Source organism: Aotus nancymaae, unplaced genomic scaffold (assembly GCF_030222135.1).
Source record: "Aotus nancymaae isolate 86718 unplaced genomic scaffold, 86718_ANA_hifiasm-v0.15.2.pri h1tg000003l, whole genome shotgun sequence".
In the NCBI taxonomy this organism is placed as follows: domain Eukaryota; kingdom Metazoa; phylum Chordata; class Mammalia; order Primates; family Aotidae; genus Aotus; species Aotus nancymaae.
Window position 1 is genome coordinate 53,073,164 of NW_026988414.1, and position 27,598 is coordinate 53,100,761.

General features: G+C 40.6%; 1 protein-coding gene and 1 pseudogene across 1 annotated transcript in view; one reads left to right on the forward strand and one right to left on the reverse strand.

The window, feature by feature from the left end:
- Positions 1-27,598, reverse strand: part of ADAMTSL1 (ADAMTS like 1) — a 433,007-nt gene that overhangs the window by 199,190 nt on the left and 206,219 nt on the right. Inside the window, exons 14-15 of the mRNA XM_021675321.2 lie at positions 15,925-16,226; positions 1,232-1,361 (exon numbers count right to left, since the gene is read on the reverse strand). Of these exons, the coding sequence (XP_021530996.2) occupies positions 1,232-1,361; positions 15,925-16,226 (432 nt within the window). The remainder of the gene's footprint in view (positions 1-1,231; positions 1,362-15,924; positions 16,227-27,598) is intronic.
- Positions 4,380-5,060, forward strand: LOC105715565 (ras-related protein Rap-1b-like; annotated as a pseudogene).

Below are 27,598 nucleotides of genomic sequence, written 5' to 3' on the forward strand. Positions count from 1 at the left end.
GTGGGATAGAGATAGAAAAAGGTTACTCAGGATTTCATGTACTGGACCTGACTTGGAGTCTTATCTTGCTGACCGCTGTTCTCATGGGTGGTGTGCTTCTCCAAAGCAGTGGCTGACTGATTTTTCTGGTTGCCTCGGAGAAGGCTGCACTAGTTTCCCCCTTCTGTATTTGAAGTGGGGATGCCCAGGTCCACCATTCAGATCATCATACAGAACAACTCTGGTGACTAGCAGGAGAAGTGTCACCATGGGATGTGCCTCCATCTGATTGGAGGAGGACTATGATCTGTATCCTCCAAGACCCAAAGAAAGGAATCCAGCCAGCTGAGAAATAATACAAGCAGTGCATCAGTGTGACCAGCAAACTATGGTTAATGCCTGAAAGCAATACAGGTATTAACTGCTTCTTATGTGACACACTTGGCAGAAAAGCTATCATTCAGAATCAGCATTCCCCTTTTCATCAAGGATCTGACCCTATTCGGCAACATTTCTTCATTCCATCAGCAGATTTGAAAGTCTGGCTTTGGTTCTTAAATGTCTCCCTTCCAAGCTAGAACTATAGATGAGGTTTGCTCAAAAATAAATATCTAAAAGGCAAGTTTCTCAAGACACCATAAAATTGTATGGACTGAAGCAGTGATTGGATTAACTCAATCAAGGCTGTGACTCAAGGTTGGGTAATAATGAGACCCAGGGAGGGCTGAACAATGAAATGCTCTAATTGATTTTATGCATGTGGAATGGCACCCCCCCTCCCCAGAGCATGCTCTAATGAATCTGCATGGTGTTTGCATATAGATTTCACAGTGGATCAGCTGTACCACCCAGATGCTTCAGGTCCTTCTATTCTGCAATTCACAGACCAGTTCATTACTATAGTGTGAGTGCTTAGGACACAGGCTAAAAGGTGGCAGAGCCCACAACGTCTGTGGTCACCTCCTGTTCCCTTCAGGAGAAAGCAACTGTGTGGCACACACACATACCAGCCTTGCCACAGGCTCATGTCAATGCACGGTATATTCCAGACTCTGGCATGACCATTGATTGGGCTGGAATTCCAAAGCCCTGGTTTCAATTAAACTTAAGTGGATTTGACTGAAAGTTTGAACTGATGTTAATTGGTTTTCAAAACATCGAGTAACAACAAGTATTTCAGTTTTGCCCATTGAAAGATGTACCCAGTTCTGTGCATGCCCCTGGACAGCAGGGCAGGCCACACATCCCTTACCTTGCTGGGCAGGGATCCAAATTGCAGGATTTCAGGAGCTGTGGGGGCCGGCGGCCGGTCACGCACAGGTTCTCATCAGCAGGCTCCCGAGTCTGTTTGTTCAAGCAGCTCACCACCGCCTCCTGGACACCTGTGTACAAATCACACTGTCAAGCCAGAGTGCAAAGTGGGCATGTGTGTGGGGGTGATGAAGTGTGGACAAGGCAGCTGGTGGGAGGTCCCTATGATCTGTAGGACTCTCGCTGCATGTCAGAGATGGCAGTTTAAAGCCCAGGACTGCCAATCTTGTCAAGCATCACTGAGCTCGGAGAAAGTACTCATAAGCTTGTGGCCTCTGTGAGCATGCTCCTTGAGGAGGGCAACTCCCCCACAGAAGAGGGGCTGCTACCTAGACTCTTGAAATGCTTAATAAATGCCACCAGGCTATCGCCACCAATGCTGGAACATGATAATTCAATGCACAAGGAGAACAGGGTGACCAAAAAGGGACCCAAGACCTTTACGTCTTATATTTTAGTCAATAGGAGATTGTTGCATTTGGAAGGGAGGCCCAAGGGCATGTTTTAGATCCAGAATTTTGTAAACCGCTGGGCTCTTGAGGCCTTGAATCTAGGACACCAGTCTTTGCTGGTTTCCTTCTGATTCTAGTTTGTTTCTTTTTTGATCTAGGGCAGCCTTGGAAGCTGGAACAAAGAAAGAGAATAAGATGCATAATAACCACAGCTGTGGAAAACAGCCTTCCCAGTGACACCTGCGTGCCCTGACTCAGTGCTAGTGAAACAGGAGTTTGAGCAGTGACTGGCACAAAACTACCTGGAAGTTTTCTTCAGGACCCTTGTGGAGACATTTATTTTTTATTTCATTGTATTTTTAAATTTTTTTCAAGATGAAGTTTTGCTTTGTTATCCAGGCGGGAGTGTAGTGGCATGATCTTGGCTCACTGCAACCTCTGCCTCCCCAGTTCAAGTGATTCTCCTGTTTCAGCCTCCTGAGTAGCTGGGATTACAGGCATGTGCCACCACGCCTGGCTAATTTTTGTATTTTTAGTAGAGATGGGGTTTTACCATGTTGGTCAGGCTGGTCTCAAACTCCTGACCTCAAGTGATCTGCATGTCTTGAACTCCTGACCTCAAGTGATCTGCACGCCTCGGCTTCCCAAAGTGCTGGGATTACAGGCATGAGCCATTGCACCTGGCTCCCTTGTGGAAACATTTAAATGAGCAATTTAATGCCCAGACATTTCATTTTGGTGCCCTGTTATAGTAACAATAGCAAACGTTTACAGGATGCCCATTATTAACCAAGTACCAAAGCTAAGAGCTTGGCATGCATCATTCAGTTCTCTCAACAACTGCACAAAGAAAGCACTATCATCTTTAATCCCCGTTTTACAGATAAGAAAACTGAGGCTGGGAAGGGTGAAAAGACCTGCTTAAGGTCACACAGCTCTAAGTGGTAAAGCTGAGGATGGCTGTGCCCTTAGCACTGACTAATAGCCTTAATATTTAAAAAATACTAAGAGGCTGTCATATCTGCCTCCCTAAAGATCTTTAGGAATAACCTAGGCATTTGTCTGGAATCATTTCAGCAGAGTTCAGTTTAAGCAAAGAGGCGAGACAGGACAGTTTCACTAATTTGCCTTCGGCCATACATAGCTGTGTATATAAAGATACTTACATTTAAAGATACTTATCTATAGCTGGACATTTACATATAGTTATAGCAGAGTCTGGGACTACCCATATAATTAGTAATATATATAAATACACACATATTGCCTTGCTTTATTTTTTGCACTGCTTCATCAGATAGTACCTAGTATAGTACAGCTGACCCGTCATGCTGCTCTCCTCCTAGGTACGCTGTGTTTCTCCAAGAAGTCATCAGTTCAATCGTCAGCTAATGCCTCCTAGGTTGATATGACACTGATCTAGGTCATTTAGGAAGACCATCATTTAAAAAGTGACTCAACCAGAGTCCAAATTACCCTTCTTCCTTAAGTCTGAGAACTCAAACATTAAAATAAAAAAAAAGAATCACAAGTCCAGGTGCAGTGGCTCATGACTGTAATCCCAGCGCTTTAGAAGGCCTCAGCGGGTGGACGACCTGAGGTCAGGAGTTGAGACCAGCCTGGCCAACATGGTGAAATCCCGTTTCTACTCAAAATACAAAATTAGCTAGGTGTGGTGATGCACACCTGTCATCCCAGCTGCTTGGGGAACTGAGGCAGGAGAATTGCTTAAACCTGGGAGATGGAGGTTGCAGTGAGCCGAGATTGCACCATTGCACTCCAGCCTCGGTGACAAGAGGAAAACTCCATCTCAAAAAAAAAAAAAAAAAATGAATCACAGTATTCACCCTGTGGCTGGGATGCTATCTTTTATATTTTCTTTTTTTTCTAAATTGTTTATGAGCTTCAAAATTTAATTTAAATATGGCCAGTTCAGGGTGGAGCATTTGATATTTCTATTACATATTCAAATAATTCCATCATATTCTGTAATGCTGACTGCAGGGTGTTCTCTTGGTTGCAGCTGGGATGAGCCATTTGAAATTCATGGTGTGATGACACAGCCAAATACTTCATAAGAAATTGTTGATATAATCACTGATACTTCCCGCTGGAATAGTCTGGCATTATTAAGGTAGTGATGAGAAGTTACTGAATGTAGCTTTCTATTCCACACAGAATCTAGAGCTGTGGTTATCTTAGAAATTAAATTTTTAGCTCATTTACCTGTTTGATAGTATTCAAGAGATTCTAAATGAGACTCTAAAATAAAACATATTTTGGCTTTATTCAGTGTTGAAAACCTTATGAAATCCTGAGGCAGGAAGTGACCATGGGCTTGTCTCATGCTTTAGTTGAAAGTAATGGCATCGGGGGGTGTGTGTGTGTGTGTGTGTGAAGGTGTGTGAGAGATGTGACCTGTGTTTCCACTTTGTGAACTCCTTCTTGATAGGACTTAGGGTTTTCTGGACACTGCCAAACCTCACCCAGAGTCAGGCGTGTAAACCAGCTGGAGCAGGAGCGCAGCAAGGGCAGGACCGCCCGCCAGGGCCGGGACAAGAGTAGTGACCCAGAGGGAGCACGGGGCTGCAGGGACCCGGTGACAGCGTGAGAGGTACTAGGCTTTGAGTTTGCATCATGCGTGAGTATAAGCTAGCCGTTCTCGGCTCAGGAGGCATTAGAAAGTCTGCTTTGACTGTACAATTTGTTTTAAGGAATTTTTGTTGAAAAATATTACCCTATGACAGAAGATTCTTATAGAAAGCAAGTTGAAGTAGATGCAGTGTATGCTAGAAATCTGGGATACTGCAGGAACAGAACGATTTACAGCAATGAGGGATTTGTACATGAAAGATGGACAAAGCTTTGCATTAGTTTATTCCATCACAGCACAGTCCACATTTAAAGATTTACAAGACCTGAGAGAACAGATTCTTCCAGTTAAAGACACAGATGATCTTCCAATGATTCTTGTCGGTAATAATTGTGACTTGGAAGATCAAAGAGTTGTAGGGAAGAAACAAGGTCAAAATCTAGCCAGACAATGGAACAACTGTGCATTCTTAGAATCTTCTGCAAAATCAAAAATAAATTTTAATGAGATCTTTTATGACCTAGTGCAGCAAATTAACAGAAAAACTCCAGTGCCTGGGAAGGCTCGCAAAAAGTTGTCATGTCAGCTGCTTTAATATACTAAATGCATTGTAGTTCTGAGTTAGGTCTGAAGAACTGTTGCCCAATTCAACAGTGCCAGCATTCCAATTTTGTTAAACCTACCAACATCTTAAATGGACTTTCCTGTGGTGGTATCCTTTAAGAGGAGGATGAAAGCTACTATCGATTTGTACATTCTAATCACTTTCCAGTATCACAAGAGAGATTTTTACTTATATAATAGTCCTAGAGTATGCAGCTGGTAAAACCAGAGGCTACATCTAACATTACTGCTAAGAGACATTCTTCATCCACCAATGTTGTGCATATATGAAAATGGTGTATTGTATATTTTAACATGCCCCAAACTTTGTATTGGAGGGTACAATAATGTAAATCTTAAAAGCACTACTATTTTAGCATAATAAAAGAAGGTCCAAAGAGCTCCTATACAGACTACTCTAGATAACTTCACTTCTTTGATACTTGTAGCTTATTGCAATTTTTAAAAAGAAATTTAAGGTCATTATTATTGTACAAAGTAAGAGCTTTAACACAGCTATGTAGTTTTTTAATTTTTAAAAAACCTGTGGAGACAGTGATCTTGTCTTTAAAATATGATAGTCTTTTCAGTATAATGTCTTAAAGACATTGCCTTTAATATCTGTTGGGAAGGAAATGTGCAGATTTTTCAAATCTCTTATTATACGTTTTCTTTTTTATTTACATAGGGAACAATGTTTATAGTCATGTGTACAGTGGGGGTCTACGACAAGAAGTGTATATTTTCAGACAATTTTTTAAATGATTTAACAATTTTTGTAAATCATTTTCAGGCTTCTGCAGCTGTTGATTCTCACTGTGAATCCCTTGCTTGCTCATGCATAAGTGTACTTGCAATACCAAATGTAGAGGTTTAGTATTTTTGCCAGTGGGAGATTGTTTCACATGTGCAGTGTTTTGGTTGGGATGTTAAATGGTGGACGAGTCCTGTGGATGTGAATGTAGAAAGTAATTTTAATCATATGTAATTGGTCACAGGCCTAATTTGCAGTAACGATTGCTGTTTTATTTAACAATGTCTTGTTGCTTTGTATGCATTAACATTTAGATGTAAAGATTGTGTGTCTATCCAACTGGAAGCCACAGTATTTAAATTGACCAACCTAATGTTATAACTACTTTGAGGCGGCCAAATGTAAACTAAAAGCCTTAATTAAAGTGGTGCAATTTTGTAAAAAAATAAAAATAAAATAACTTAGGCCCTTCTAAGACTGCAAGGAATGGGGGAAAGTAAGGGCTACATTTCTAGAAGACACCAATAATCTCCTCTCTTAGGTGTGTCAAACACAAATTTACATTACCCTAAACCAATAATCATAGCTCGAAGATTAAAATAACCCATGGGGTGATGAAGTGCTGAGACTAAGAAGCATTCCAGAGTTACTGCATTCTAAAGTATTCTAAAACGAGACACTAGGCCTCCCCAACGCTGTGCGTTAAATCTCTGTTGTCACAAGGGCCAGTTGCCTCATCCTTCTTAGGTGGAGCCCAGGGTGGTGGGGGAAACTAAGGACAGAAGTTCTGTCATAATTAAGGAGTATCTGGGATCAGCCCTGCGGTCAACACTCAATACATTTTTGTAGGATGAACAAATACAATGGCTAAAGGGTGGGGCATTCTAAGCCCAGCATGGAACATAGGCTGGGGGGAGGTGGGAATGGGATGCCTGGAGAGCATGAACCTGGAGGGAGGGAGTTGCCCTGGAATGGGAGTTCAGGAAGCTGGAGGAGGGAAAAGTCTGAGGGCTTCACCTTAGAGTTCACAGTAGAGTTGGCCTATGGGAGGAGGCACGACGTGAGAAGTTAGCTCATCAAGTTTGTGCTCTTTCCAAAAGAGCTAATATATGCTCTTAGGAGGACACTGTAAACCGACAGAGAACATATTTAAGCACAGTACTTGATGATTCTGGGTTTTCTTTTCTTGACAGAAGCAAAAAGGAGAGAGGACTTGTAAGGAAAGGGGAACAACAAGTACAAGGCTTCATCTTCCATTTTTGCTGAAGTCAATGTCAAGTTTTCCTTCAGTAGATCTTAATGTGGATTTTACTCTCTAGGACTCCAGTACCATAAAGCTGATCAGGCTTAAAGCACCTTCCTTGATAACACCTATCAGTTCACATGTGGAAAATTAAAATCTAACAAGGAGGTGACACAGGATACAGATCTGAGCAGGTTAGGCTCACATTTGATCTCCTAGAAAATGGGATTTTCCATGTTTATATCTCCCAGAATAGCATAATTGTTACATGATATTTGATGACAGCTCAGGGAAACGCAGTCACCAACTACAGACTAAATTACTAACCAGTTCCTTCTGGTTGCTACCTCCGATAGGTGAAAGGTTACTTTTGTGTGTATCCAATGTCATCTCTTGAGATTACAAAAACAATAAAATTAGCCTGATGGGTCCTATAACCCAAAATTGATTTACAATCTATTTGTTAATCCTACACATTTTTAGTTGGCTTCAGCAGAAATAATTAAAAATATATATAACCTTGTGGGTTATATTTTGGGGAAAGACCAAAGTTGATAACACCGTAAAATGTTACTGCCAAACAATGACTTGAAAATACATATGTTCCAACTGACTAGATCCAAGATGGCTGAATAGGAACAGCTCCGAAGTGCAGTTCCCAGCAAGCACAACACAGAGGCTGAGTGCCCACCACATTTCCAAACAAATTTTCACTGCCCATAGACCAGGAGATTCCCGGATGGAAAAGCGCCACGAGTTTTCAGTACGGCCAGTGCTGGGTTGGTGCACAGAAACTCACACAAATCTGGGTGGCCATTTTAACTAGTGCCTGGGATGCCTGGGAGACAGAGTCGCCCATTCAATGGAGAGGGAGGGGGCAGAGACAGGGAGCCAGGTGATCTGGCTCGGCGGGTACCACCCCCACAAAGCAAGGAATCTGAAACGCTTTGGATTGAGAGTTTCGCAGCAAGCGCAGCTGGACCCAGGACGGTCCAGCTCAGTGGGGGGCAGTCCGCCACTACCGAGGCAGTTCACAGAGCAGCTGGGCAGAGCCTGCGGCAGCTCAGCAACACCTCTCCTGTGACTAGACTACTCTGTGTGGAGCAGGGCATCTATGAAAAAAGGCAGCAGCATGACAGGAACTTATAAATAAAGCCGACCTTCCTAGGACAGAGCACCTGGGAAAAGAGGTGGTTATGAGTTCCGCTGCAGCAGACCTAAAAGTACCTGCCCAGCAGCTGTGCATGGAACAACGGAGCTCCCAGCACAGCACTTGAGCTCCTATAAGGGACAGACTGTGCCCTTAAGCAGCTCCTTGACCCACGTATACCCAAAGAGACATCTCATAAAGGACAGTTCAGGCTGACATCTGTCAGGTACCCTTCTGGGATGAAGATAACAGAAGAAGAAACAGGCAGCAACCCTTACTGTTCAGCAGCCTGCATGGGTGATCCCCAGGCAAGCAGGGTCTGGAGTGGACCTCCAGCAGTCCTGCAGCAGAGGGGCCTGACTGTTAGAAGGAAAACTAAGACACAGAAAGAAATAGCTTCAATATCAACAAAAAGGACATCCACTCAGAGACCCAATCTGAAAGTACCAACTACAAAGACCACAGGTAGATAAAGCCACTGAGATGGGAAGAAACCAGTGCAAAAAGGATGAAAACACCAAAAACCAGAACGCCTCTCCTCCTCCAAAGAATCACAACTCCTCACCAGCTAGGGATCAAAGATGGAAGGAGAATGAATCTGATGAATTGACAGAAACAGGCTTCAGAAAGTGGGTAATAACAAACTTCTCAGAGCTAAAATAATGTGCTAACCCAATGCAAAGAAACTAAGAACCTAGAAAAAAGGTTACATGAGATGCTAACTAGAATAAACAGCTTAGAGAAGAATATAAACAACTTGATGGAGCTGAAAAACACAGCATGAGAACTTCACAAAGCATACACAAGTTTCAATAGCTGAATCGATCAAGCAGAAGAAAGAATATCAGAGATTGAAGATCAACTCAATGCAGTAAAATGAGAAGGCAAGAATAGAGAAAAAATAGTGAAAAGAAATGAACAAAGCCTCCAAGAAATATGGAATTATGTGAAAAGACCTAATCTATATTTGATAGGTGTACCTGAACGTGACGGAGAGAATGAATCCAAGCTGGAAAACACTCTTCAGGATATTATCCAGGAGCACTTCCCCAACCTAGCAAGGCAGGCCACCATTCAAGTCCAGGAAATACAGAGAACACCACAGAGATATTCCTCAAGAAGAGCAACCACAAGGGACATAATCGTCAGATTCATCAGGGTTGAAATGAAGGAAAAAATGCTAAGGGCAGCCAGAGAGAAAGGTCAGGTTACGACAAAGGGAAGCCCATGAGACTCACAGTGGATCTCTCAGCAGAAACCCTACAAGCCAGAAGAGAGTGGGGGCCAATATTCAACATCATTAAAGAAAAGAACTTTCAACCTAGAATTTCATATCCAGCCAAACTAAGCTTTATAGCAAAGGAGAAAGAAAATACTTTATGGACAAGCAATTGCTGAGAGATTTCGTCACCAGCAGGCCTGCCTTACAAGAGCTCCTGAAAGAAACACTAAACAAGGAAAGGAACAACCAGTACCAGCCACTCCATAAACATAGCAAATGGTAAAGACCATCAACACAATGAAAAAAATGTGTCAACTAATGGGCAAAACATCCAGCTAGCATCAAAATGGCAGGATCAAATTCACACATAACAATATTAACCTTAAATGTAAAGGGGCTAAATGCCCCAATCAAAAGACACAGACTGGCAAATTGGATAAAAAGTCAAGATCCATTGGTGTGCTGTATTCAGGAAACCCATCTCACATGCAAGGACACACAAGGCTCAAAATAAAGGGATGGAGGAAGATTTATCAAGCAAATGGAGAGCAAAAAAAAAGCAGGAGTTGCAATCCTAGTCTCTGATAGAATGGACTTTAAACCAACAAAGATCAAAAGAGACAAAGAAGGGCATTACATAATGGTAAAAGGATCAATGCATCAAGAAAAGCTAACGATCCTAAATATATATGCACCCAATATAGGACCACCCAGGTACATAAAGCAAGTTCTTAATGACCTACAAAGAGACTTAGACTCCCACACAATAATAGTGGGAGACATTAACATTCCACTGTAGATATGAGACACATCAACGAGACAGAAAATTAACAAGGATATTCAGGACTTGAACTCAGATTTGGACCAAGCAAACCTAATAGACATATACAGAACTCTCCACCCCAAATCCACAGAATATACATTCTTCTCAGCACTGCATTGCACCTACTCTAAAATTAACCACATAATTGGAAGTAAATCACTCCTCAGCACATGCAAAAGATCGGAAATCATAACGAACAGTCTCTTAGACCACAGGGCAATCAAATTAGAACTCAGAATTAAGAAACTAACTCAGAACCACACCGCTTCATGGAAACTGAACAACTGGCTCTTGAATGTTGACTGGATAATCAATGAAATGAAGGCAGAAATAAAGATGTCATTTGAAACCAATGAGAATGAAGACACAATGTACCAGAATCTCTGGGACACATTTAAAGCAGTGTCTAGAGGGAAATTTATAGTAATAAATGCCCACATGAGAAGTAAGGAAAGATCTAAAATTGACACCCTATCATCAAAATTGAAAGAGCTAGAGGAGCAAGATCTAAAAACTCAAAAGCTAGCAGAAGACAAGAAATAACTAAGAACAGAGCAGAACTGAAGGAGACAGAGACACAAAAAACCCTTCAAAAAATCAATAAATCCAGGAGCTGGTTTTTCAAAAACATTAACAAAATAGACAGACTGTTAGTCAGATTAATAAAAAAAGAAAATGGAGAAGAATCAAATAGATGCAATAAAAAACGATAAAGGGGATATCACCACTGATTCCACAGAAATACAGACTACAATCAGAGATTACTACAAACGATTCTAGGCACATAAACCAGTAAACCTGGAAGAAATGGATAATTTCCTGGACACTGGCACCCTCCCAAACCTAAACCATCAAGAAGGTGAAACCTTGAATAGACCAATAACAAGGGCTGAAGTTGAGGCAGCAATTAATAGCCTACCAACCAAAAAATGTCCAGGTCCAGACGGGTTCACAGCTGAATTCTACCAGATGTACAAAGAGGAGCTGGTTCCATTCCTTCTGAAACTATTCCAAAGAATCCAAAAAGAGGGAATCCTTCCCAAATCATTTTATGATAACAAAACCCAGCAGAGACTCAACAAAAAAAGAAAACTTCAGGCCAATATCCATGATGAACATAGATGCAAAAATCTTCAATAAAATACTGGCAAACCGACTGCAACAGCACATCAAAAAGCTTATCTGATCAAGCTTATTACGATCAAGTAGGCTTCATTCCAGCGATGCAAGGCTGCTTCAACATATGCAAGTCTATAAATGTAATCCACCGCATAAACAGAACCAAAGACAAAAACCACATGATTATCTCAATAGATGCAAAGAAGGTCTTCGACAAAATTCAACAGCGCTTTATGCTAAAAACTCTCAATAAACTAGGTATTGAAGGAACATATCTCAAAACAATAAAAGCTATTTACAAGAAACCTACAGTCAATACCATACTGAATGGGCAAAAACTGGAAGCATTCCCTTTGAAATCCAGCACTAGACAAGGATGCCCTCTCTCACCACTCCTATTCAATATAGTATTGGAAGCTCTAATAAGAGCAATTGGGCAAGAAAAAAAAAATAAAGGTTATTCAATTAGGAAAAGAGGAAGTCAAATTGTCCCTATTTGCAGACGACATGATTGTATATTTAGAAGACCCCATCATTTCAGCTCAACATCTCCTTAAACTGATAAGCAACTTCAGCAAAGTCTCAGGATACAAAAATGAATGTGCAAAAATAACAAGCATTTCTATACACCAATAACACACTAACAGAGAGCCAAATCATGAGCAAAATCCCATTCACAATTGCTACAAACAGAATAAAATACCTAGGAACACAAGTAACAAAGGACATGAAGGACCTCTTCAAGGAGAACTACAAACCACTGCTCAAGGAAATAAGAGAGGACACAAACAGATGGAAAAACATTCCATGCTCATAGTTAGGAAGAATCAATATTGTGAAAATAACCATACTGCCCAAAGTAATTTATAGATTCAATGCTATCCCCATCAAGCTACCAATGACCTTCTTCACAGAACTGGAAAAAAACACCTTAAACTTCATATGGAACCAAAAGAGAGCCCACATAGCCAAGACAATCCTAAGCAAAAAGAACAAAGCTGGAGCCATCACAATATCTGATTTCAAACTATACTACAAGGCTACAGCAATCAAAACAGCATGGTACTGGTACCAAAACAGAGATATAGACCAATGGAACAAACAGAGGCCCTGGAGGCAATGTCACACATCTACAACCATCTGATCTTTGACAAACCAGACAAAAACAAGCAATGGGGAAAGGATTCCCTGTTTAATAAATGGTGTTGGGAAAACTGACTAGCCACGTGCAGAAACCAGAAACTGGACGCCTTCCTGATACCTTATAGTAAAATTAACTCCAGATGGATTAAAGACTTAAACATAAGACCTAATACCATAAAAACCCTAGAAGAAAACCTAGGCAAAACCATTCAGGACATAGGCATAGGCAAGGACTTCATGACTAAAACACCAAAAGCATTGGCAACAAAAGTCAAAATAGACAAATGGGACCTAATCAAACTCCAGAGCTTCTGTACAGCAAAAGGAACAATCATTACAGTGAACCAGCAGCCAACAGAATGGGAAAAAATTTTTGCAACCTACCCATCTGACAAAGGGCTAATATCCAGAATCTGCAAAGAACTAAAACAGATTTACAAGAAAAAAATAAACCCATCCAAAGTGGGTGAAGGATATGAACAGATACTTTTCAAAAGAAGACATATATGAGGTTAACAAACATATGAAAAAATGCTTGTCATCACTGATTATTAGAGAAATGCAAATCAAAACCATATTGAGATACCACCTCACACCACTTAGAATGGTGATCATTAAAAAATCTGGAGACAACAGATGCTGGAGAGGATGTGGAGAAATAGGAACACTTTTACACTGTTGGTGGGAGTGTAAATTAGTTCAACCACTGTGGAAGACAGTGTGGTGCTTCCTCAAGGACCTAGAAATAGAAATTCCATTCAACCCAGCAATCCAACTACTGGGTATATACCCAAAGGATTATAAATCATTCTATTATAAAGACACATGCACACATATATTCATAGCAGCAGTGTTTACAATAGCAAAGACCTGGAGCCAACCCAAATGCCCATCGACAATAGACTGGACAAGGAAAATGTGGCACATATACACCATGGAATACTACGCAGCCATAAAAGACGATGAATTTGTGTCCTTTGTAGGAACATGGATAAATCTGGAAACCATCATTCTCAGCAAACGGACACAAGAACAGAAAATCAAACACCGCATGTTCTCACTCATAGGTGGGTGTTGAACAATGAGAACACATGGACACAGGGTGGGGAGCATCACACAATGAGGTCTGTTGAGGGGGGCAAGGGAGGGACAGCAAGGGGGGTGGGGAGGTCTAAGAGGAATAACATGGGAAGAAATGCCAGATGTAGGTGACGAGGGGATGGAGGCAGCAAACCACATTGCCATGTGTGTACCTATGCCACAGTCCTGCACGATTTGCACATGTACCCCAGAACCTAAAGTACAAAAAAAAAAGATAAAAGGAAAGATACATGTTCCATATGCCAAAATAATTTTTAGTACATGTGGGCATGATATGGGCCATATAACCCAAGCATATTTTCATCACTTTGGAATTTTCAACTCTAACATTTTAGGCATAAATATATTACCTTGGCACAGTGACATAACTGAAGGTAAGTGTGTTCAGTTGTTGACATTTAAAGACCTAAGAAATTTCAGTAACTTTACCTGCTTTGGATATAAAGGATGTACAATTTACGTTATGTAAAAACACTTAGTTTCTATAGGTAGAGATCCATTATATACCAAACATCCAAATCTTATTTCTAAATCAGTATCTTCTGAAAACCTTTCAAATTAAATACATTCCACATACTCTCGACACTTTGAATTTTATACCCCTGGTTGGTCAGCAGAATGCTTAGACTCTTAAAGAAAAAGGTATCTGGTTATTTATATATTCCATTACTGCATCTATTTTTTCCATCTGTTCATAACGTTCCAGACTTGACTTGTAACTGAGAACCATAACTGAGAGACCATAAATAATTTTTTAAAGCACATTTGTTTTTGACTAGAAATAATGATCATTCAATTCAGGTGATCACGGAAATTGGGGATGAAAGCACAACCATCTGAATTCTGAGTCATCTGTTACGTTGGAAAGAAGGAACTGTAGCCACTGGCTAACAGCCTTTCCACCTGACCTCTCAGCTCCTGCCCAGGCTCCAGAGATCACTGAAGATTATTTAACACTTCTCTCTCATTAAGCATGAAAGAAAAGATGCCCTCAAAGTGAGTGAAGCATCCCATATGAACACAGTTATATTCACTGAGTTCCAGGAAACTGTCTTCCAGAATCATTTGGAAGAATTTAGATTTTAACATACCAGAGCGCTCCATTAAAACACTTCAAAATTCCAAGGTTAGAAACTGGAAGACGTGGAAACAAACAAGAACCTCAAGGTCAGGACTATTAAATGCTTACTAAAAGACCTGCTGGAGAAACTTGACTCTTTGCTAGTACTTGTTCCACTATTCATTGCTTTTCAAATACACGTGAACAGTGTGGGCGCATTTATTCTTATATTCTCAACCATGACAAAGATGCATTTCCAAAGTTTCCAAAATGTCGTGGTTTAGAAAACACTTTTGGGAAATCATTTTAGTACTTTTTTCCAGCAGTTATTAAGGATCTTTACTGAGGAAACAGAATCTCAACATGCCCAAAGGGGTTACTAATAGCCAGGGAAAAGATCTGGCAAGGAATCAGCACTTCCTTATCTACTAATCTCTCTTGGGAGTAGACTCAGGAAATGGTGTCAATATGAATCTACCGTATTTTTAGAGTGGGAAGAAACATCGTAATCTTGAAGAATCAATTGTTGAATTCAATGCCTTCTTTTGCCACTACAATCCTGTTTATAATATCTGAAATAATCACTAAATCTATTGTTCTATCACCAGGGAATAAATCACGGAGAATCAGGAAACATTTAACATGAGTTAACTCATATTCATAACAAGAAAGCTTCAAGAATTCTCTAAGTGCTTAAAGAAGTGTGTTATGACGGAAAGACACTAGACAGAGAAAGGAAAGCTTTGCCGTAGTCCCAGCTCTGTCGCTCACAAGCTGTATGATCTTGAACAAATCACTTCGTTTCTTTGATTCTTAGTTTTTTTCATCTGTAAGATGGGGGTGGGGTCAGACTTTGATCTTTAAACTCCTTTCCAGCTCCAGGTAACCACTGTATCAATTACCTTATAGACACCCTTCCCCGAGATATAAACAGATATTACTTTGGGAAATCGGCTGAGTACATCAGAGGGACTCCGACTTGTTCTTGGGCCTTGGCTCACAAAGCGTGCACTGAGGCAAGGGCACAGATCAGTAACACAATGTTGAGAGCACTGCCAGGTCAGTGTCAGCTGTGTTTCTCAGCCAGATACACGATGATATGTTGCAAGGCATCAGAATGACAACTGAAAGCCAAGCCATTTGTTCTGTTGGCCACTCACCGCTGACAGTCTGAGGGCCAAGGGAGCCAAGAGAGAAACACATCTGTGTTTCATTCAGTATGCTTTACATTTAGAATGGCTGCCTCCCCTCCTCCTCCTGCCTATCTTTCTTGGACTCGAGGCAGTCACATGACTCAGCTGCGTGCAGGAAGAGAAGAGAGAAAAAGGGCAAGAAGATGGCGGGGATCTGAGCCAGAATCCCCTTTCTTACCTCCTCCACAGGACTCGGAGCACTTGGTGAATCCCTCATACTCCCAGTCATACAGCTCGTCGAAATCCTGCAGGCCACCGAAGAGCCCCTCTGTCTCGTCTGGGTTGAACTCAGGAATTTCCCCGCTGCATGGCCCTGCGTAACAGGCACGCTGGGATGCCGGCTTGGGCCCTTCACACTCATCAACGGGCAGGTCAGCCACGGACTGAGAGAAAGACAGGAGCACCTGGCACCTGACTATTCGCACCTGGGTCCCCACACCACAGGTGACTGAGCAGGCCGACCAGGCCTCTGGGATGAACCTACAGTCGGCAAGCAAACAAGAGGACAGGATGAGAAGCCCCAGGCAGGAGGCCATGGGGGTTGTGAGGGGCTGCATCCCACCTGCCTCCACTGCCCAGAGCTGTCCCGGGGGTGCTCGGGGATCCTCCACCCTGTCCTGTGATGGCGCTTCAGTTTAGTTCTTAAGCTCTTTTGCCACTGTTTCTGGGTTGCTTGCTTCATGAATGTCACATGAACTCCCAGCTGCAAAACATTCCAGAGACCACCTGCTTGCTCCCTCCTTTGTACCCACAGTGATAGCTCTTCTAAGCAGGGGACTGGTGGCTTCTCGCTCTAAATCCCAGTGAGGTAAGTATTTGTTTTACAAGACCCCACTAATAAAATAGGATGCTGGAAAGAAGCCGGCCAGATCCTGTCAAACCAAGATGGTAATAAAAGCAACCTCTGGTTGTCCTCATTGCTCATTATACACTAATTATAATATATTAGCATACTAAAAGACACTCCCACCAGTGCCAGACAGTTTACAAATGCCATAGCAATATCTGGAAGTTACCCTATATGGTCTGAAAAGGGGAGGATCCTCAATTCCAGGAATTCCCCATTCTTTTCCTGGAAAACTCATGAATAATCTATCCCTAGTTTAGCATATGATCAAGAAATAATCATAAAAATAGCCAACCAGCAGCCCTCAGGGCTGTTCTGCTTATGGAGTAGCCGCCCTTTTATTCCTTTACTTTAATAAACTTGCTTTCACTTTGCTGTGTCAGCAAGCTCTTGAATTCCTTCCTGCGTGAAACCAAGAACCCATGAGGTCCCACCCAGGCTGGACCTCAGTTTTGGGGTTTGCCCTGTGACACCAACACTTGTGCCTCTTGCAAGTTGCTGGCTATTCTTATAGCAGACTGATACTGATAACGAAATAAGCCCTTGCAGATATTTAAGGAAGCTTTTTTTTTTTTAGTCTGGATCTCATATTCTGTAACTTTCTTTGTTCAATATGCTTCCTGAGATTTATTTAAATGTATAAGGAGGTATTTTTGTATGTAAGTTTCCAAGAATGGTGCAAAGCCTTGTTCCTCACACATTCTTTGAATTAGTCTGAGCTCCAGTTCTTTTTATATCATAGAGAAAAGCCGTGCTACAAATGTAAATCCACAGGCATACCACAGAAAATGAGAGGTTTTGCATTCAGACAAGTGTGTTCAACATCCTCACACCCAGTCCCCCAAACGAAGCTACGTTAGTAAGAACTTGGTTTTTCTCTGAGTTTTTCTCTAGAGTGTAGAAAAATACCCAAATCTTCAAAAATGTCCTCCCACCTTCATTAATCAACCAGGACCATAACTATAATGACCTTGAGAGGGGCCTAGAAAAAAAAGCCCAGAAGGAACCACTCATGGTTTCAGAAAGTTAGTATAATAATTCAGAGAAAAAACTTTGGGATCATTTTTTATTTTTTATTTTTCCATGATCCTATTGCTTTCTCACAGGGAGTCTAGTTAAGGAAGCATGCAAACCTGGCTCCTTAACCTTGACTTTGGCAGACAATGAAAGAACTGATAAGAAGGTTATAGCATTAAATGCTAGCAAGTGCAAACGATTCCTATCTGGTTCAGGGAAATTGAAATTCTAACAGCAAACCGATCCAAGTTTTCAAATTGGAAAGAACACAACAAAGATGTGTCCTGGGCCTGAGCCTGGGCTCCGTGTGGAGCAGCGGTGGTCTGCTCAGAAGAGAAGACTTCCCCCAAAGCAGCACTCAGCGCTCTGAGGCAGGAGTCTCAGGCATGGCAAGAGACCCTTTGAGAAAGGCCTGACCCCAGCTACCTTTGAAGAGTCATTCACTAGGGGAGAACAAAGGTCCCCCTATAACCTTGTCAGGAAGGTGGATAAGGGTAGAATGGCCACTCAGAATTATCCCCAAGAAAATCTCATCACAATTTCACCTCCCTTTCACCTTTTGACTTCTTCGTTCCACCTTTTGCACCTAGAGAACTTGGGAAAAAAATGGCATCCTAAAGTATCCAAAAGTCTTCTTGCTTTAAATAATGCCACCTGTAGGGGCTTTTTAGGAACATAAAACCAAAAGCTGCCATCAAAATCATTTTAACCCTCTTATTACACATCTACCTCCACCTGCCTGGCTCCTGTAACAAGAATCATAACAGATACACAAGCACTGAATTTTGCCACGCAGGTGCAGACACAAAGGAAAATGGAGGCTAAAGTATTTCGTATGTAAGAAAGACACAAAAGCAAATGATTAGCCTACCACCTTTGACAATGGTATGATGAATAATACTTCTTTAATAGTGTGGTACCAAAATTTGTTTTTGAATCAGAAAGATGGCAAGATCTCAAAAAGAACTGCACCCTACCAGCTTTTTTTATGCAGTAAGAATTATGGTTCTGTTGCTTACCTCTTCAGAAACCATTATAACAGGGCAAGGATTGGCAAGTTTTTATCTATAAAGGGCCAGATTGGAAATATTTTAGATTTTTACAGACTGTGTGAACTCTGTTGCAACTACTCAACTCTGCCATTGTGGAATGAAATACGTAAACAAATTAGCATGGTTGTGTTCCAATAAAACTTTAGTTTTAAAAAGGGGGTGATAAGATGATGATGGAAGGGTCTGGATTTGGCCTGTGGACTGTAGTTTTCCAGCCTCTGCTATAGAAAAAAATATTTAGTGGCCAGGTGCGGTGGCTCATGCTTTTAATCCCAGCACTTTGGGAGGCTGAGGCGGGTGGATCACAAGGTCAGGAGATTGAGTCCATCCTGGCCAACATGGTGAAACCCTGTCTCTACTAAAAATACAAAAATTAGCTGGGTGTGATGGCATGTGCCTGTAATCTCAGCTACTCGGGAGGCTGAGGCAGGAGACTAGCTTGAACTAGGGAGTCAGAGGTTGCAGTGAACCAAGATCATACCACCGCACTCCAGCCTGGGGGACAGAGCAAGACTCCATCTCAAAAAAAAAAAAAGGAAGAAATACAAACATACTGAGATCCATAGATAATCCTCAAACTTATTTTAGGTCTTAATTTCTGTCTTTTTTCACATATATAAACTCATGGAATATGACAAGTAGCTAACTTGATTTGTGTTTTCAAAGTGAGCCCCAGATAAAATCTAGAATATAAATGCTGCACAAACTAGACCCTTAGCTCTCCTTGTCTATCATATGAATGACTTTGCATCTGATGTCATTCCAGAACCAAGAAGATATACCAAAAGCACATAAAATAGAAAGGCCATTCTATTGAAGCCTCATGAACTTGCTGCAATGGTTGAAACTTATTTATTTTAAGGCAGCATGCTTAAATTAAAACATATATATGTGTGTGTGCACAAGCACATGTGTATAATTTTTTACTATCTGGACATTTAGGGTTAATAGCAAAAACAATAAACATCTGTTTTATGTCTCCCAAATGAGAGTTTTATCAAATGCAAAACAGCCTCACTGGCGTATCTCCCAATCCACTATCCTTAGGTCTTCAACGAGTTCACACCAATTAAAAACAATTTGGTTTTTAAGTGGTGCTGTCCTTTGGCAGTCGTCTTAATTTCTCTAGTGCATAGACTGTATGATATAATATACTCTCTCTTGTTAAAGGCAGGAGATTATGTTTCAAAAGAAAAATATCTGATAGTGCAAATGGCCAAATGAATAATAACTGTTTTTCATATGAGGCTTTTCCCCAAGTCCCTATTTCTCCCAGCTTTGTGTTTACTATCTTGAGTTTTCTGGCCATAAGTGGGAGGAAGCAAGGTCAGGGAGAGGGCAGGCAAGTGAGTTAGGAGGTTTAATTCTAATGTTTAGAAGTCTCATCTTGAACAGCACTTGCTGAGCTGGAACCTTTAAAGAGGGACCTTTAAAATAGAGTGAAAAAGGTTCTTATCATTTATATCAAATTTGGGAAGTTTAAAAATTCTTTCTGTTGGCTAGGCGTAGTGGCTCACGCCTGTAATCCCAGCACTTTGGGAGACCAAGGCAGGTGGATCACCTGAGGTCAAGAGTTCGAGACCAGCCTGGCCAACATGGTGAAACCCCGTCTCTAGCCAGAGGTGGTGGTGGGCGCCTATAATCCCAGCTACTCAGAGGCTGAAGCAGGAGAATTGCTTGACCCCAGGAGGCAGAAGTTCCAGTGAGCTGAGATTGCACCACTGCACTCCAGCCTAGGTGATGGAGCCAGACTCGGGCTCAAAAAAACAAAAAACAAAATATTCTCTTTGTTAGCTACTACTGTTAGATAAATGAAGAATGGTTTGACAAATGAGTTCTTTAAAAGATGGGTGTAAACTTCAGAAGTGACTGATATGAATTTTGTATTTAGTCTTTCCCTCTCAGGAAATTAAAACAACAACAAAAACAAACCACGCCTGGCAAATGAATGCTTTATGCTTCTGGCTGGCCTTCTATTTGCAACCTTGATTGTTCCATTCATTAACAAAAAGCATATTCTTTAATTACCATAGTCTCTTTTATAAAATAGAAAACAGTGACAATAAAATTCACTTGTAAAATCCCAAAGTTGTTTAAAAGTTTATTAGTGACTACTATAGTCAGAGGCATGCACTGAAATAATAAGAACCATCACTTTATTAATATACTGCTAAACAAAAACAATGTGCTCTTGGTTGATTAATCTCATGTCACCATAGATATCAGCCAGCACTAGGCTCTAGGTGTATGTCTAAATGGTCTGTAACTAACGTATTTGATATGGTTTGGTTCTGTGTCTCTACCCAAATCTCATCTTGTAGCTCCCATAATTCCCATGTGTTGTGGGAGGGACCTAGTGGGAGACAACTGAATCATGGGGGCGGGTCTTTCCCGTGCTGTCTCATGATAGTGAATGGGTCTCACGAGATCTGATGTTTTTAAAAATGGGAGTTTCTCTGCACAAGCTCTCTTTTTTGCCTGCCGCCATCCATGTAAGATGTGACTTGCTCCGCCTTGCCTTCTGTCATGATTGTGAGGCTTCCCCAGCCACATGGAATTGTAAATCCAATTAAACCTCTTTCTTTTGTAAATTGCCCAGCCTCGGATATGTCTTTTCAGCAATGTGAAAATGGACTAATATGATATTTAACTTTTCCTTTCCTCCTATTACTTTCCTCTCTCTTCCTTTCTCATATATGTTTGTTTTCAAAACTCATTGGGATTATTGAAATTAAAAACAGCTTTATAGGTGTCTTGCTTTGATCCTATCACTAGTCTCATGCCCTAATTTAAAAATGCAAATTGAAACACGCAGGAAGTCACATTAAAAATATTCAATTTTGGTATAGGTTTTAATCTTATTACATTTTAAGCTATGAAACAATAGCGGTTGTGGATTTCTCTTTACCTCTTTCATTTGGTGTATGTGTATGTGAGTGGTGGCACTACAGTAGGGTGAGAAAAGAGAAGGGAAGAAACTGAATAGTATGTGAGAAAATTAGAGTTTAAAGTTGGGCACAGTGGCTCACACCTGTAATTCCAGCACTTTGGGAGGCAGAGGTGGGTGGATTGCCTGAAGTCAGGAGTTCGAGACCAGCCTGGCCAACATGGCAAAATCCTATCTCTACTGAAAATACAGAAATTGGCCCCGTGTTATGGTGTGAGCCTGTGATCTCAGCTATTCAGGAAGCTGAGGCAGGAGAACTGCTTGAACCCAGGAGATGGAGGTTGCAGTGAGCTGAGATCTTACCACTGTATTCCAGCCTGGGTGACAGAGCAAAACTCTGTCTGATAAAAAAAAAAAACAAACCCCAAAGATTACTGATTACTGGATATCTCTGTTAAGTGCACTCTTCCTAGGTTGTCTTACCCTTTCATTGATTTTTGAGCTAGTCTCTTTTACCACTCTGTAAGTGGCAAAAAATTGATAGTGCAAATGATTCTTGCTTAGAAAAATACAGATTAATTGTGCCTAGTAAAATGCAGTTGATTGTTGCCCTGTAACTAGACTTATTTTGCATCTATTTGTAAATTCATTTTGGCATTCGTATTTGCCAAAATAAACAGGGTTCTTTTAAATTTCCTTTGAATTGGCTGTAGCATCTTACGGGTTCCCTCATTAATTAATGAGGTAGGTAAAATCTTTGTCAGATGTTCATCTTTATATTTACATGAGAATCATGTATTTTCCCCTTTAAAAAGCTTATCATTAACAAGTGACCACAGAAGGATCTGAAAATAGTATATCAGGAAAAGAAAATATTGCATAAGTAATTATACTCTAACCAAAAAATCTTTTTCATAAATATGTTATTTAGAGCCAAAAAATTTGCATACTTTATTGGTAAAATATGTAATTCCATATCGCCTCATCACATTTTTAAACCAATCTTCATTCTTATGTTTTTTAAACTTTGAAAAGTTGCTCCTTCTCCTGATTCTGGGCAATCCTTGAGATATTAATGGAGTAAAGACTTTAGGATAAAGTGCAGTTAACTAAACCTAAGCTGCACATTTTGGCATCTGAAGTGGCTTTTGAATAAACAGGGAAAAAATTGCTACTGGATGAAAAAGAAACTTGAAAGAGAGAAAAAGGAAACACCTTTATATTTCTACTCTCATCTACTTCCCATTTTCACATGAGATCAGGTCTCATGTAAAAACTCTTTAGTTATTTAATGTCTCTCAGTGATGTCAAAGGGAAAGATTCAAATAAACCCTCAAAAATAAGTAAACAAAAACCATTTGGAATGCTGTAATGGGAGGGAAACTCTTCAATAAAATCACTTCAGGAATTTTAGAATTACTTGTAAAATCTATAATATTAAGGCAATCTTAAAATATAGCTGGAGGATTAAAGATCTTAGATAATACTTATGCAAAATATCCCTCTACATTTACTTAGAACCACACCTAAATCATTCCAGATAAATGGGAATCTAACTTATTAGGAAAGATCTTTACTCAAGGATATTTGATCTGAATGTGGAATTATGAAAATATTTCTCAACTGCTGTTGTTTACAACTCTCTGGAGCTGCAAATAATTCATGCTAGTTATGCAATGCATATTGAGGTCTCCAAGAAAAATTTTTCAAAGGTTCTAGGACATCACTCCTCACAACATCTGACAGCACCACTTCTTTTCATAGATTTCTCAGATCCTCAAGTGTCATGCTTAGGCTATGAGGCATCTTCAGCACTGTAAGGTGCCCCAGTAGAATAACCAAAAACAGAATTGTCCTGGAAATGAAAATAAAACAAATGATAATTTTGAAGCAGTCACCAGTATGACCACAGTATTTGAAAAGAAAAAAATTGAGTGACTGTCCCTGTCTAATGTTGCTAACCAGTTATAATTTGAGGGAATAACTTAATTTAAAAAACATACTAAAGTGGCCAGGCACCACAGCTCACACTTGTAATCCCAGCACTTTCAGAGGCCAACATGGGAGGATCGCTTGTGGCCAAGAGTTTGAGACCAACCTGGGCAATATAGCAAGACCTCATCTCTACCAATAATAACAATAACAACAACAACAACGGGAAGTTAGCTGAGTGTGGTGGCACACACCTGTAGTCCCAGCGACTGGGAAGGCTAAGGTGGGAGGATCTCTTGAACACAGGAATTCAAGGTTGTGGTGCGCTCTGATTGTGCCACTGCACTCCTGCCTGGGTTATGAAGAAAGACCCAGTTTCTAAAACAAACAAACAAACAAAAAATCCAGCAGAACACAAACTAAAGCATTATTGGAAAAGCTATATTTAAGGGATTTTCCAAGTAACAGACTTTTTCTCATGATAATGATGCTGTTTTGGGTTCTTTGAGATGCAGCTGGCCTCTGCAAGAATGCCTGAATGTGTTTCTTGCAGAAAAATGCTCAGTGCTGGAAGTTGGGTTAAAAAAAATGCTGACTGCATTAAAAAGCACATTTTCCTTTCAAAGAGACTTTATACTAGAGGGAAATGGTTCAGGGGATGAGTTATCTGAAAGTTCCAATTCATCCAGAGACTACTGACTCTTTCAAAGCCTGGGATCTTGTATGTTTGAGCACTTTGTTGAAGTCACCTTGAAGTTCTGCCTTCTCTTTTCTCTGATATGGTTCTAGACAAGACATTATAAGGAGTCTTACCAAGGAGGGTCCCGCTGACCATCAGGAGGCTGCTTTTCTTTCACAGTAAGAAAAAGGCCAGGAGGAAGACCAGTATCAGGTTCTAAGAACACAGGCCTCATACTGTCTGCTATTCCTAACAAATCTAATCCTCATCTGTCTCATTTCCAATGGCATTCAACACAACTGACCATTGCTTTCAAGTACTTCTTGAGGTACTTCCTCCTCTTGAATTACATGACACCAAACTCTCTTGGTTTTCTTCTCTGGTCACTTCCTTCTCACTCTCCTTTTCTAGGTCCTTCTATTCTTAAATTCAAAATATTGGTTGAGTGCAGTGGCACAGGCCAGGCACAGTGGTTCACATCTGTAATTTCAGTATTTTGGGAAGCCGAGGCAGGTGGATCACTGAGGTCAGGAGTTCGAGACCAGCCCGGCTCACATGGTGAAACCCTGTCTCTACTAAAAATACAAAAAGTTACCCAGGCATGGTGGTGTGCACCTGTAAGCCCAGCTACTTGGGAGACTTAGGCAGGAGAATCACTTGAACCTGGGAGGTGGGCGTTGCAGTGAGCTGAGATGGTGCCACTGCATTCCAGCCTAGGTGACACAGTGAAACTCTGTCTCAAAAAAAAAAAAAAATTCAAAATATTGCAGTGCCTCAGAACTTGGCTTTGTGCTGTCTTCCAATGTGTTCATCAATGATTCCTCATTTCAAATACCATCAGTGTACGTGAAACTTCTAAGCATTTAATCTCTAGTCTAGAATTTTCTTCTTTGAAAAGAGTAAACACCAATTTAATTAATGTATTTATCAAAAACTTCTTTAGTGTTTCTTAGGTGCCAGGCACTATTCTAAGTTCTTTATAAATAAAAGTTGCTAAATCTGAACAAGAACTTTATGAGATAAAACTATTATTATTCCCATTTAATAGATAGATGAAGAAACTGAAGCTTAAGTTACACAGCTAGTAAGCTTTTATGCTCTTAACTACTGCATATTACTGTTTTCCTTCTTGCCATTTTGGCTTTTACGTTTCAAAGGCATCTCCAATCTCCAACTTAAAATGTCCAAAATGGAACTCCTGATTTCCCCTCTCAGTAACCAATTCCTCTTCCAATCTTCACCACCACAGCAAAGGATTTCACTGGCTACCCAATTGCTAAAGTAAAAAATCAGGAGTTATTCTTGACCCCTCAATTTCTTTCACACCTCACTCCCAACTGATTACCAAATTCTATAAATTCTCCCTTGAAAATATATATAAACACATTTACTTCTCATCATCTCCATTACCACCACCTTGATATAGCATTAATAAACTAACATTACACTTAATGCTTTATGGACTGTACATATACAACTCATTATGACATTGTTGGAAGATGGGTACTGTTGAAAACATTTTGAAATAGGCAAAAAAAGATTACTGGTTGTCTTTTCAGTGAAATGCTAACATTTTCTAGCAAATTGCCAGGGGTGCTCTTGTTCTGTGGAATTATGAGCCTTTGATGGTCTTTAGCTAGCCTATTTTGCAACTCCATAGAGATAGAAGTTTCTCTACAGAGGGCTGGTGATAATACAGATGTTTCTTGTCCACAAGAATATATGAATTTTTCTGTCCATGGCATTACAAATGCTTTTGTCCAGTAAAAAATATAAAATTTATTCTAAATCAGATTCTCATTTGAAATAGTTTTAGTATCACACTGGCTTCCACAATAATTTGTGAGTTAAATAAAATTTTTGACGTGATTATTCTATATTTTCATGAGACTTCTCATTGTATCCTTTTGAAAATTATATTTTAATAGTACTACTTTAATCTCAATTTCTAGATGATAATATTGGAACACAATGATTTCTAAGGCCACACTGCTGAGTAAATGGTATTGTCAGGACTTGAACACTGGCAGGCTGGCTCCACAGTTGGTGCTCTTCATCACCTCACTGTTCTGCCATGGGTTGCCATGCATACCATAATCACTGAAGCTAATGCCATCTTTCTGCTTGACTACCACAACAGCCACTGGTCTATTTTCTTCCTCTGTTACTCCTTACCGACCTGTTCTTAATGATGTAGCTAAGGGGATCTTAAAATGTAAAGCTTTTAATTGTTGCCTACCGTAAAAATGACAAAGTCTCTCCCAAGGTCATCTTATGCCACTTTCCATCTTCATCTCCCACCATTTCCCCCCAGTTACTATTCTCTCCAGCCACACTAATCTTCTTTTACTTCCTTTAATGTGTTCGATGCTTTCCTGACTCAAGATTTTGACATGTGTGGGTTGCTCCCTGGATCACCCTCTTCTCTTTTCTCTGCTTGGAATAACTCTCCCTCATCTTTCAGGTCTCAGTATATATGTCTCTTCTCAAAGAGGGCTTTGCTGGCTGATATGGTTTGGATTTGTGTCCCTGTCCAAATTTTTTGTTGAGTTTTAATACCCAGTATTGGAGGAGGGACCTGGTGGGAGGTGATTGGACCATGGGAGTAGATTTTCCCCTTGCTGTTCTCGTGATAGTGAGTTCTCAAGTGATCTGATTGTTAAAAAGTGTGTATCACCTCCCACTTTGGCCTCTTCCACATTCTCTGGCCATGTAACATGTGCCTGCTTTCCCTTCATCTTCCATCATGATTGTAAGTTTCCTGAGGCCTCCCCAGCCATGCTTCCTATACCACCTGTGGAACTGTGAGTCAATTAAACCTCTTTTTTAGAGAAATCACCCAGTCACTGGTAGTTCTTTATAGCAATGTGAAAATGGACTAAAACAGAAAACGGGTACTGAGAAGTGGGGCATTGCTATAAAGATACCCGAAATGTGGAAAAAACTTTGGAACTGGGCAATCAGCAGAGGTTGGAAGAGTTTGAGAAGACAGAAAGATCAGGGAAACTTTGGAATTTCCTAGAGACTTGGTAAATGGTTGTGATTAAAATGGTAGTGATATGGACAAAGAAGTCCAGGCTGAGGTGGTCTCAGATGGAGATGAGGAATTTATTGGGAACTGGAGCAGAGGTCATGCTTGCTATGCTTTAGCAAGGAGACTGGCAGCATTGTTCCCTGGCTCTAAGGGATCTGTGGAATCTTAAACTTGAGAGTGATAATTTAGGGTATCTGGTGGGAGAAATTTCTAAGCAGCAAAGTGTTCAAGATGTGACTTGGATGGTTCTAACAGCATATAGTCATACGCATGAGCAAAGAGATGACCTGAAACTGGAACTTATATATTTAAAAGGGAAGCCCAGCATAAAAGTTTAGAAAATTGGCAGCCTGACCATGTGGTAGAAAAGAAAAACCCATTTTCTAGGGAGGAATTCAAGCTAG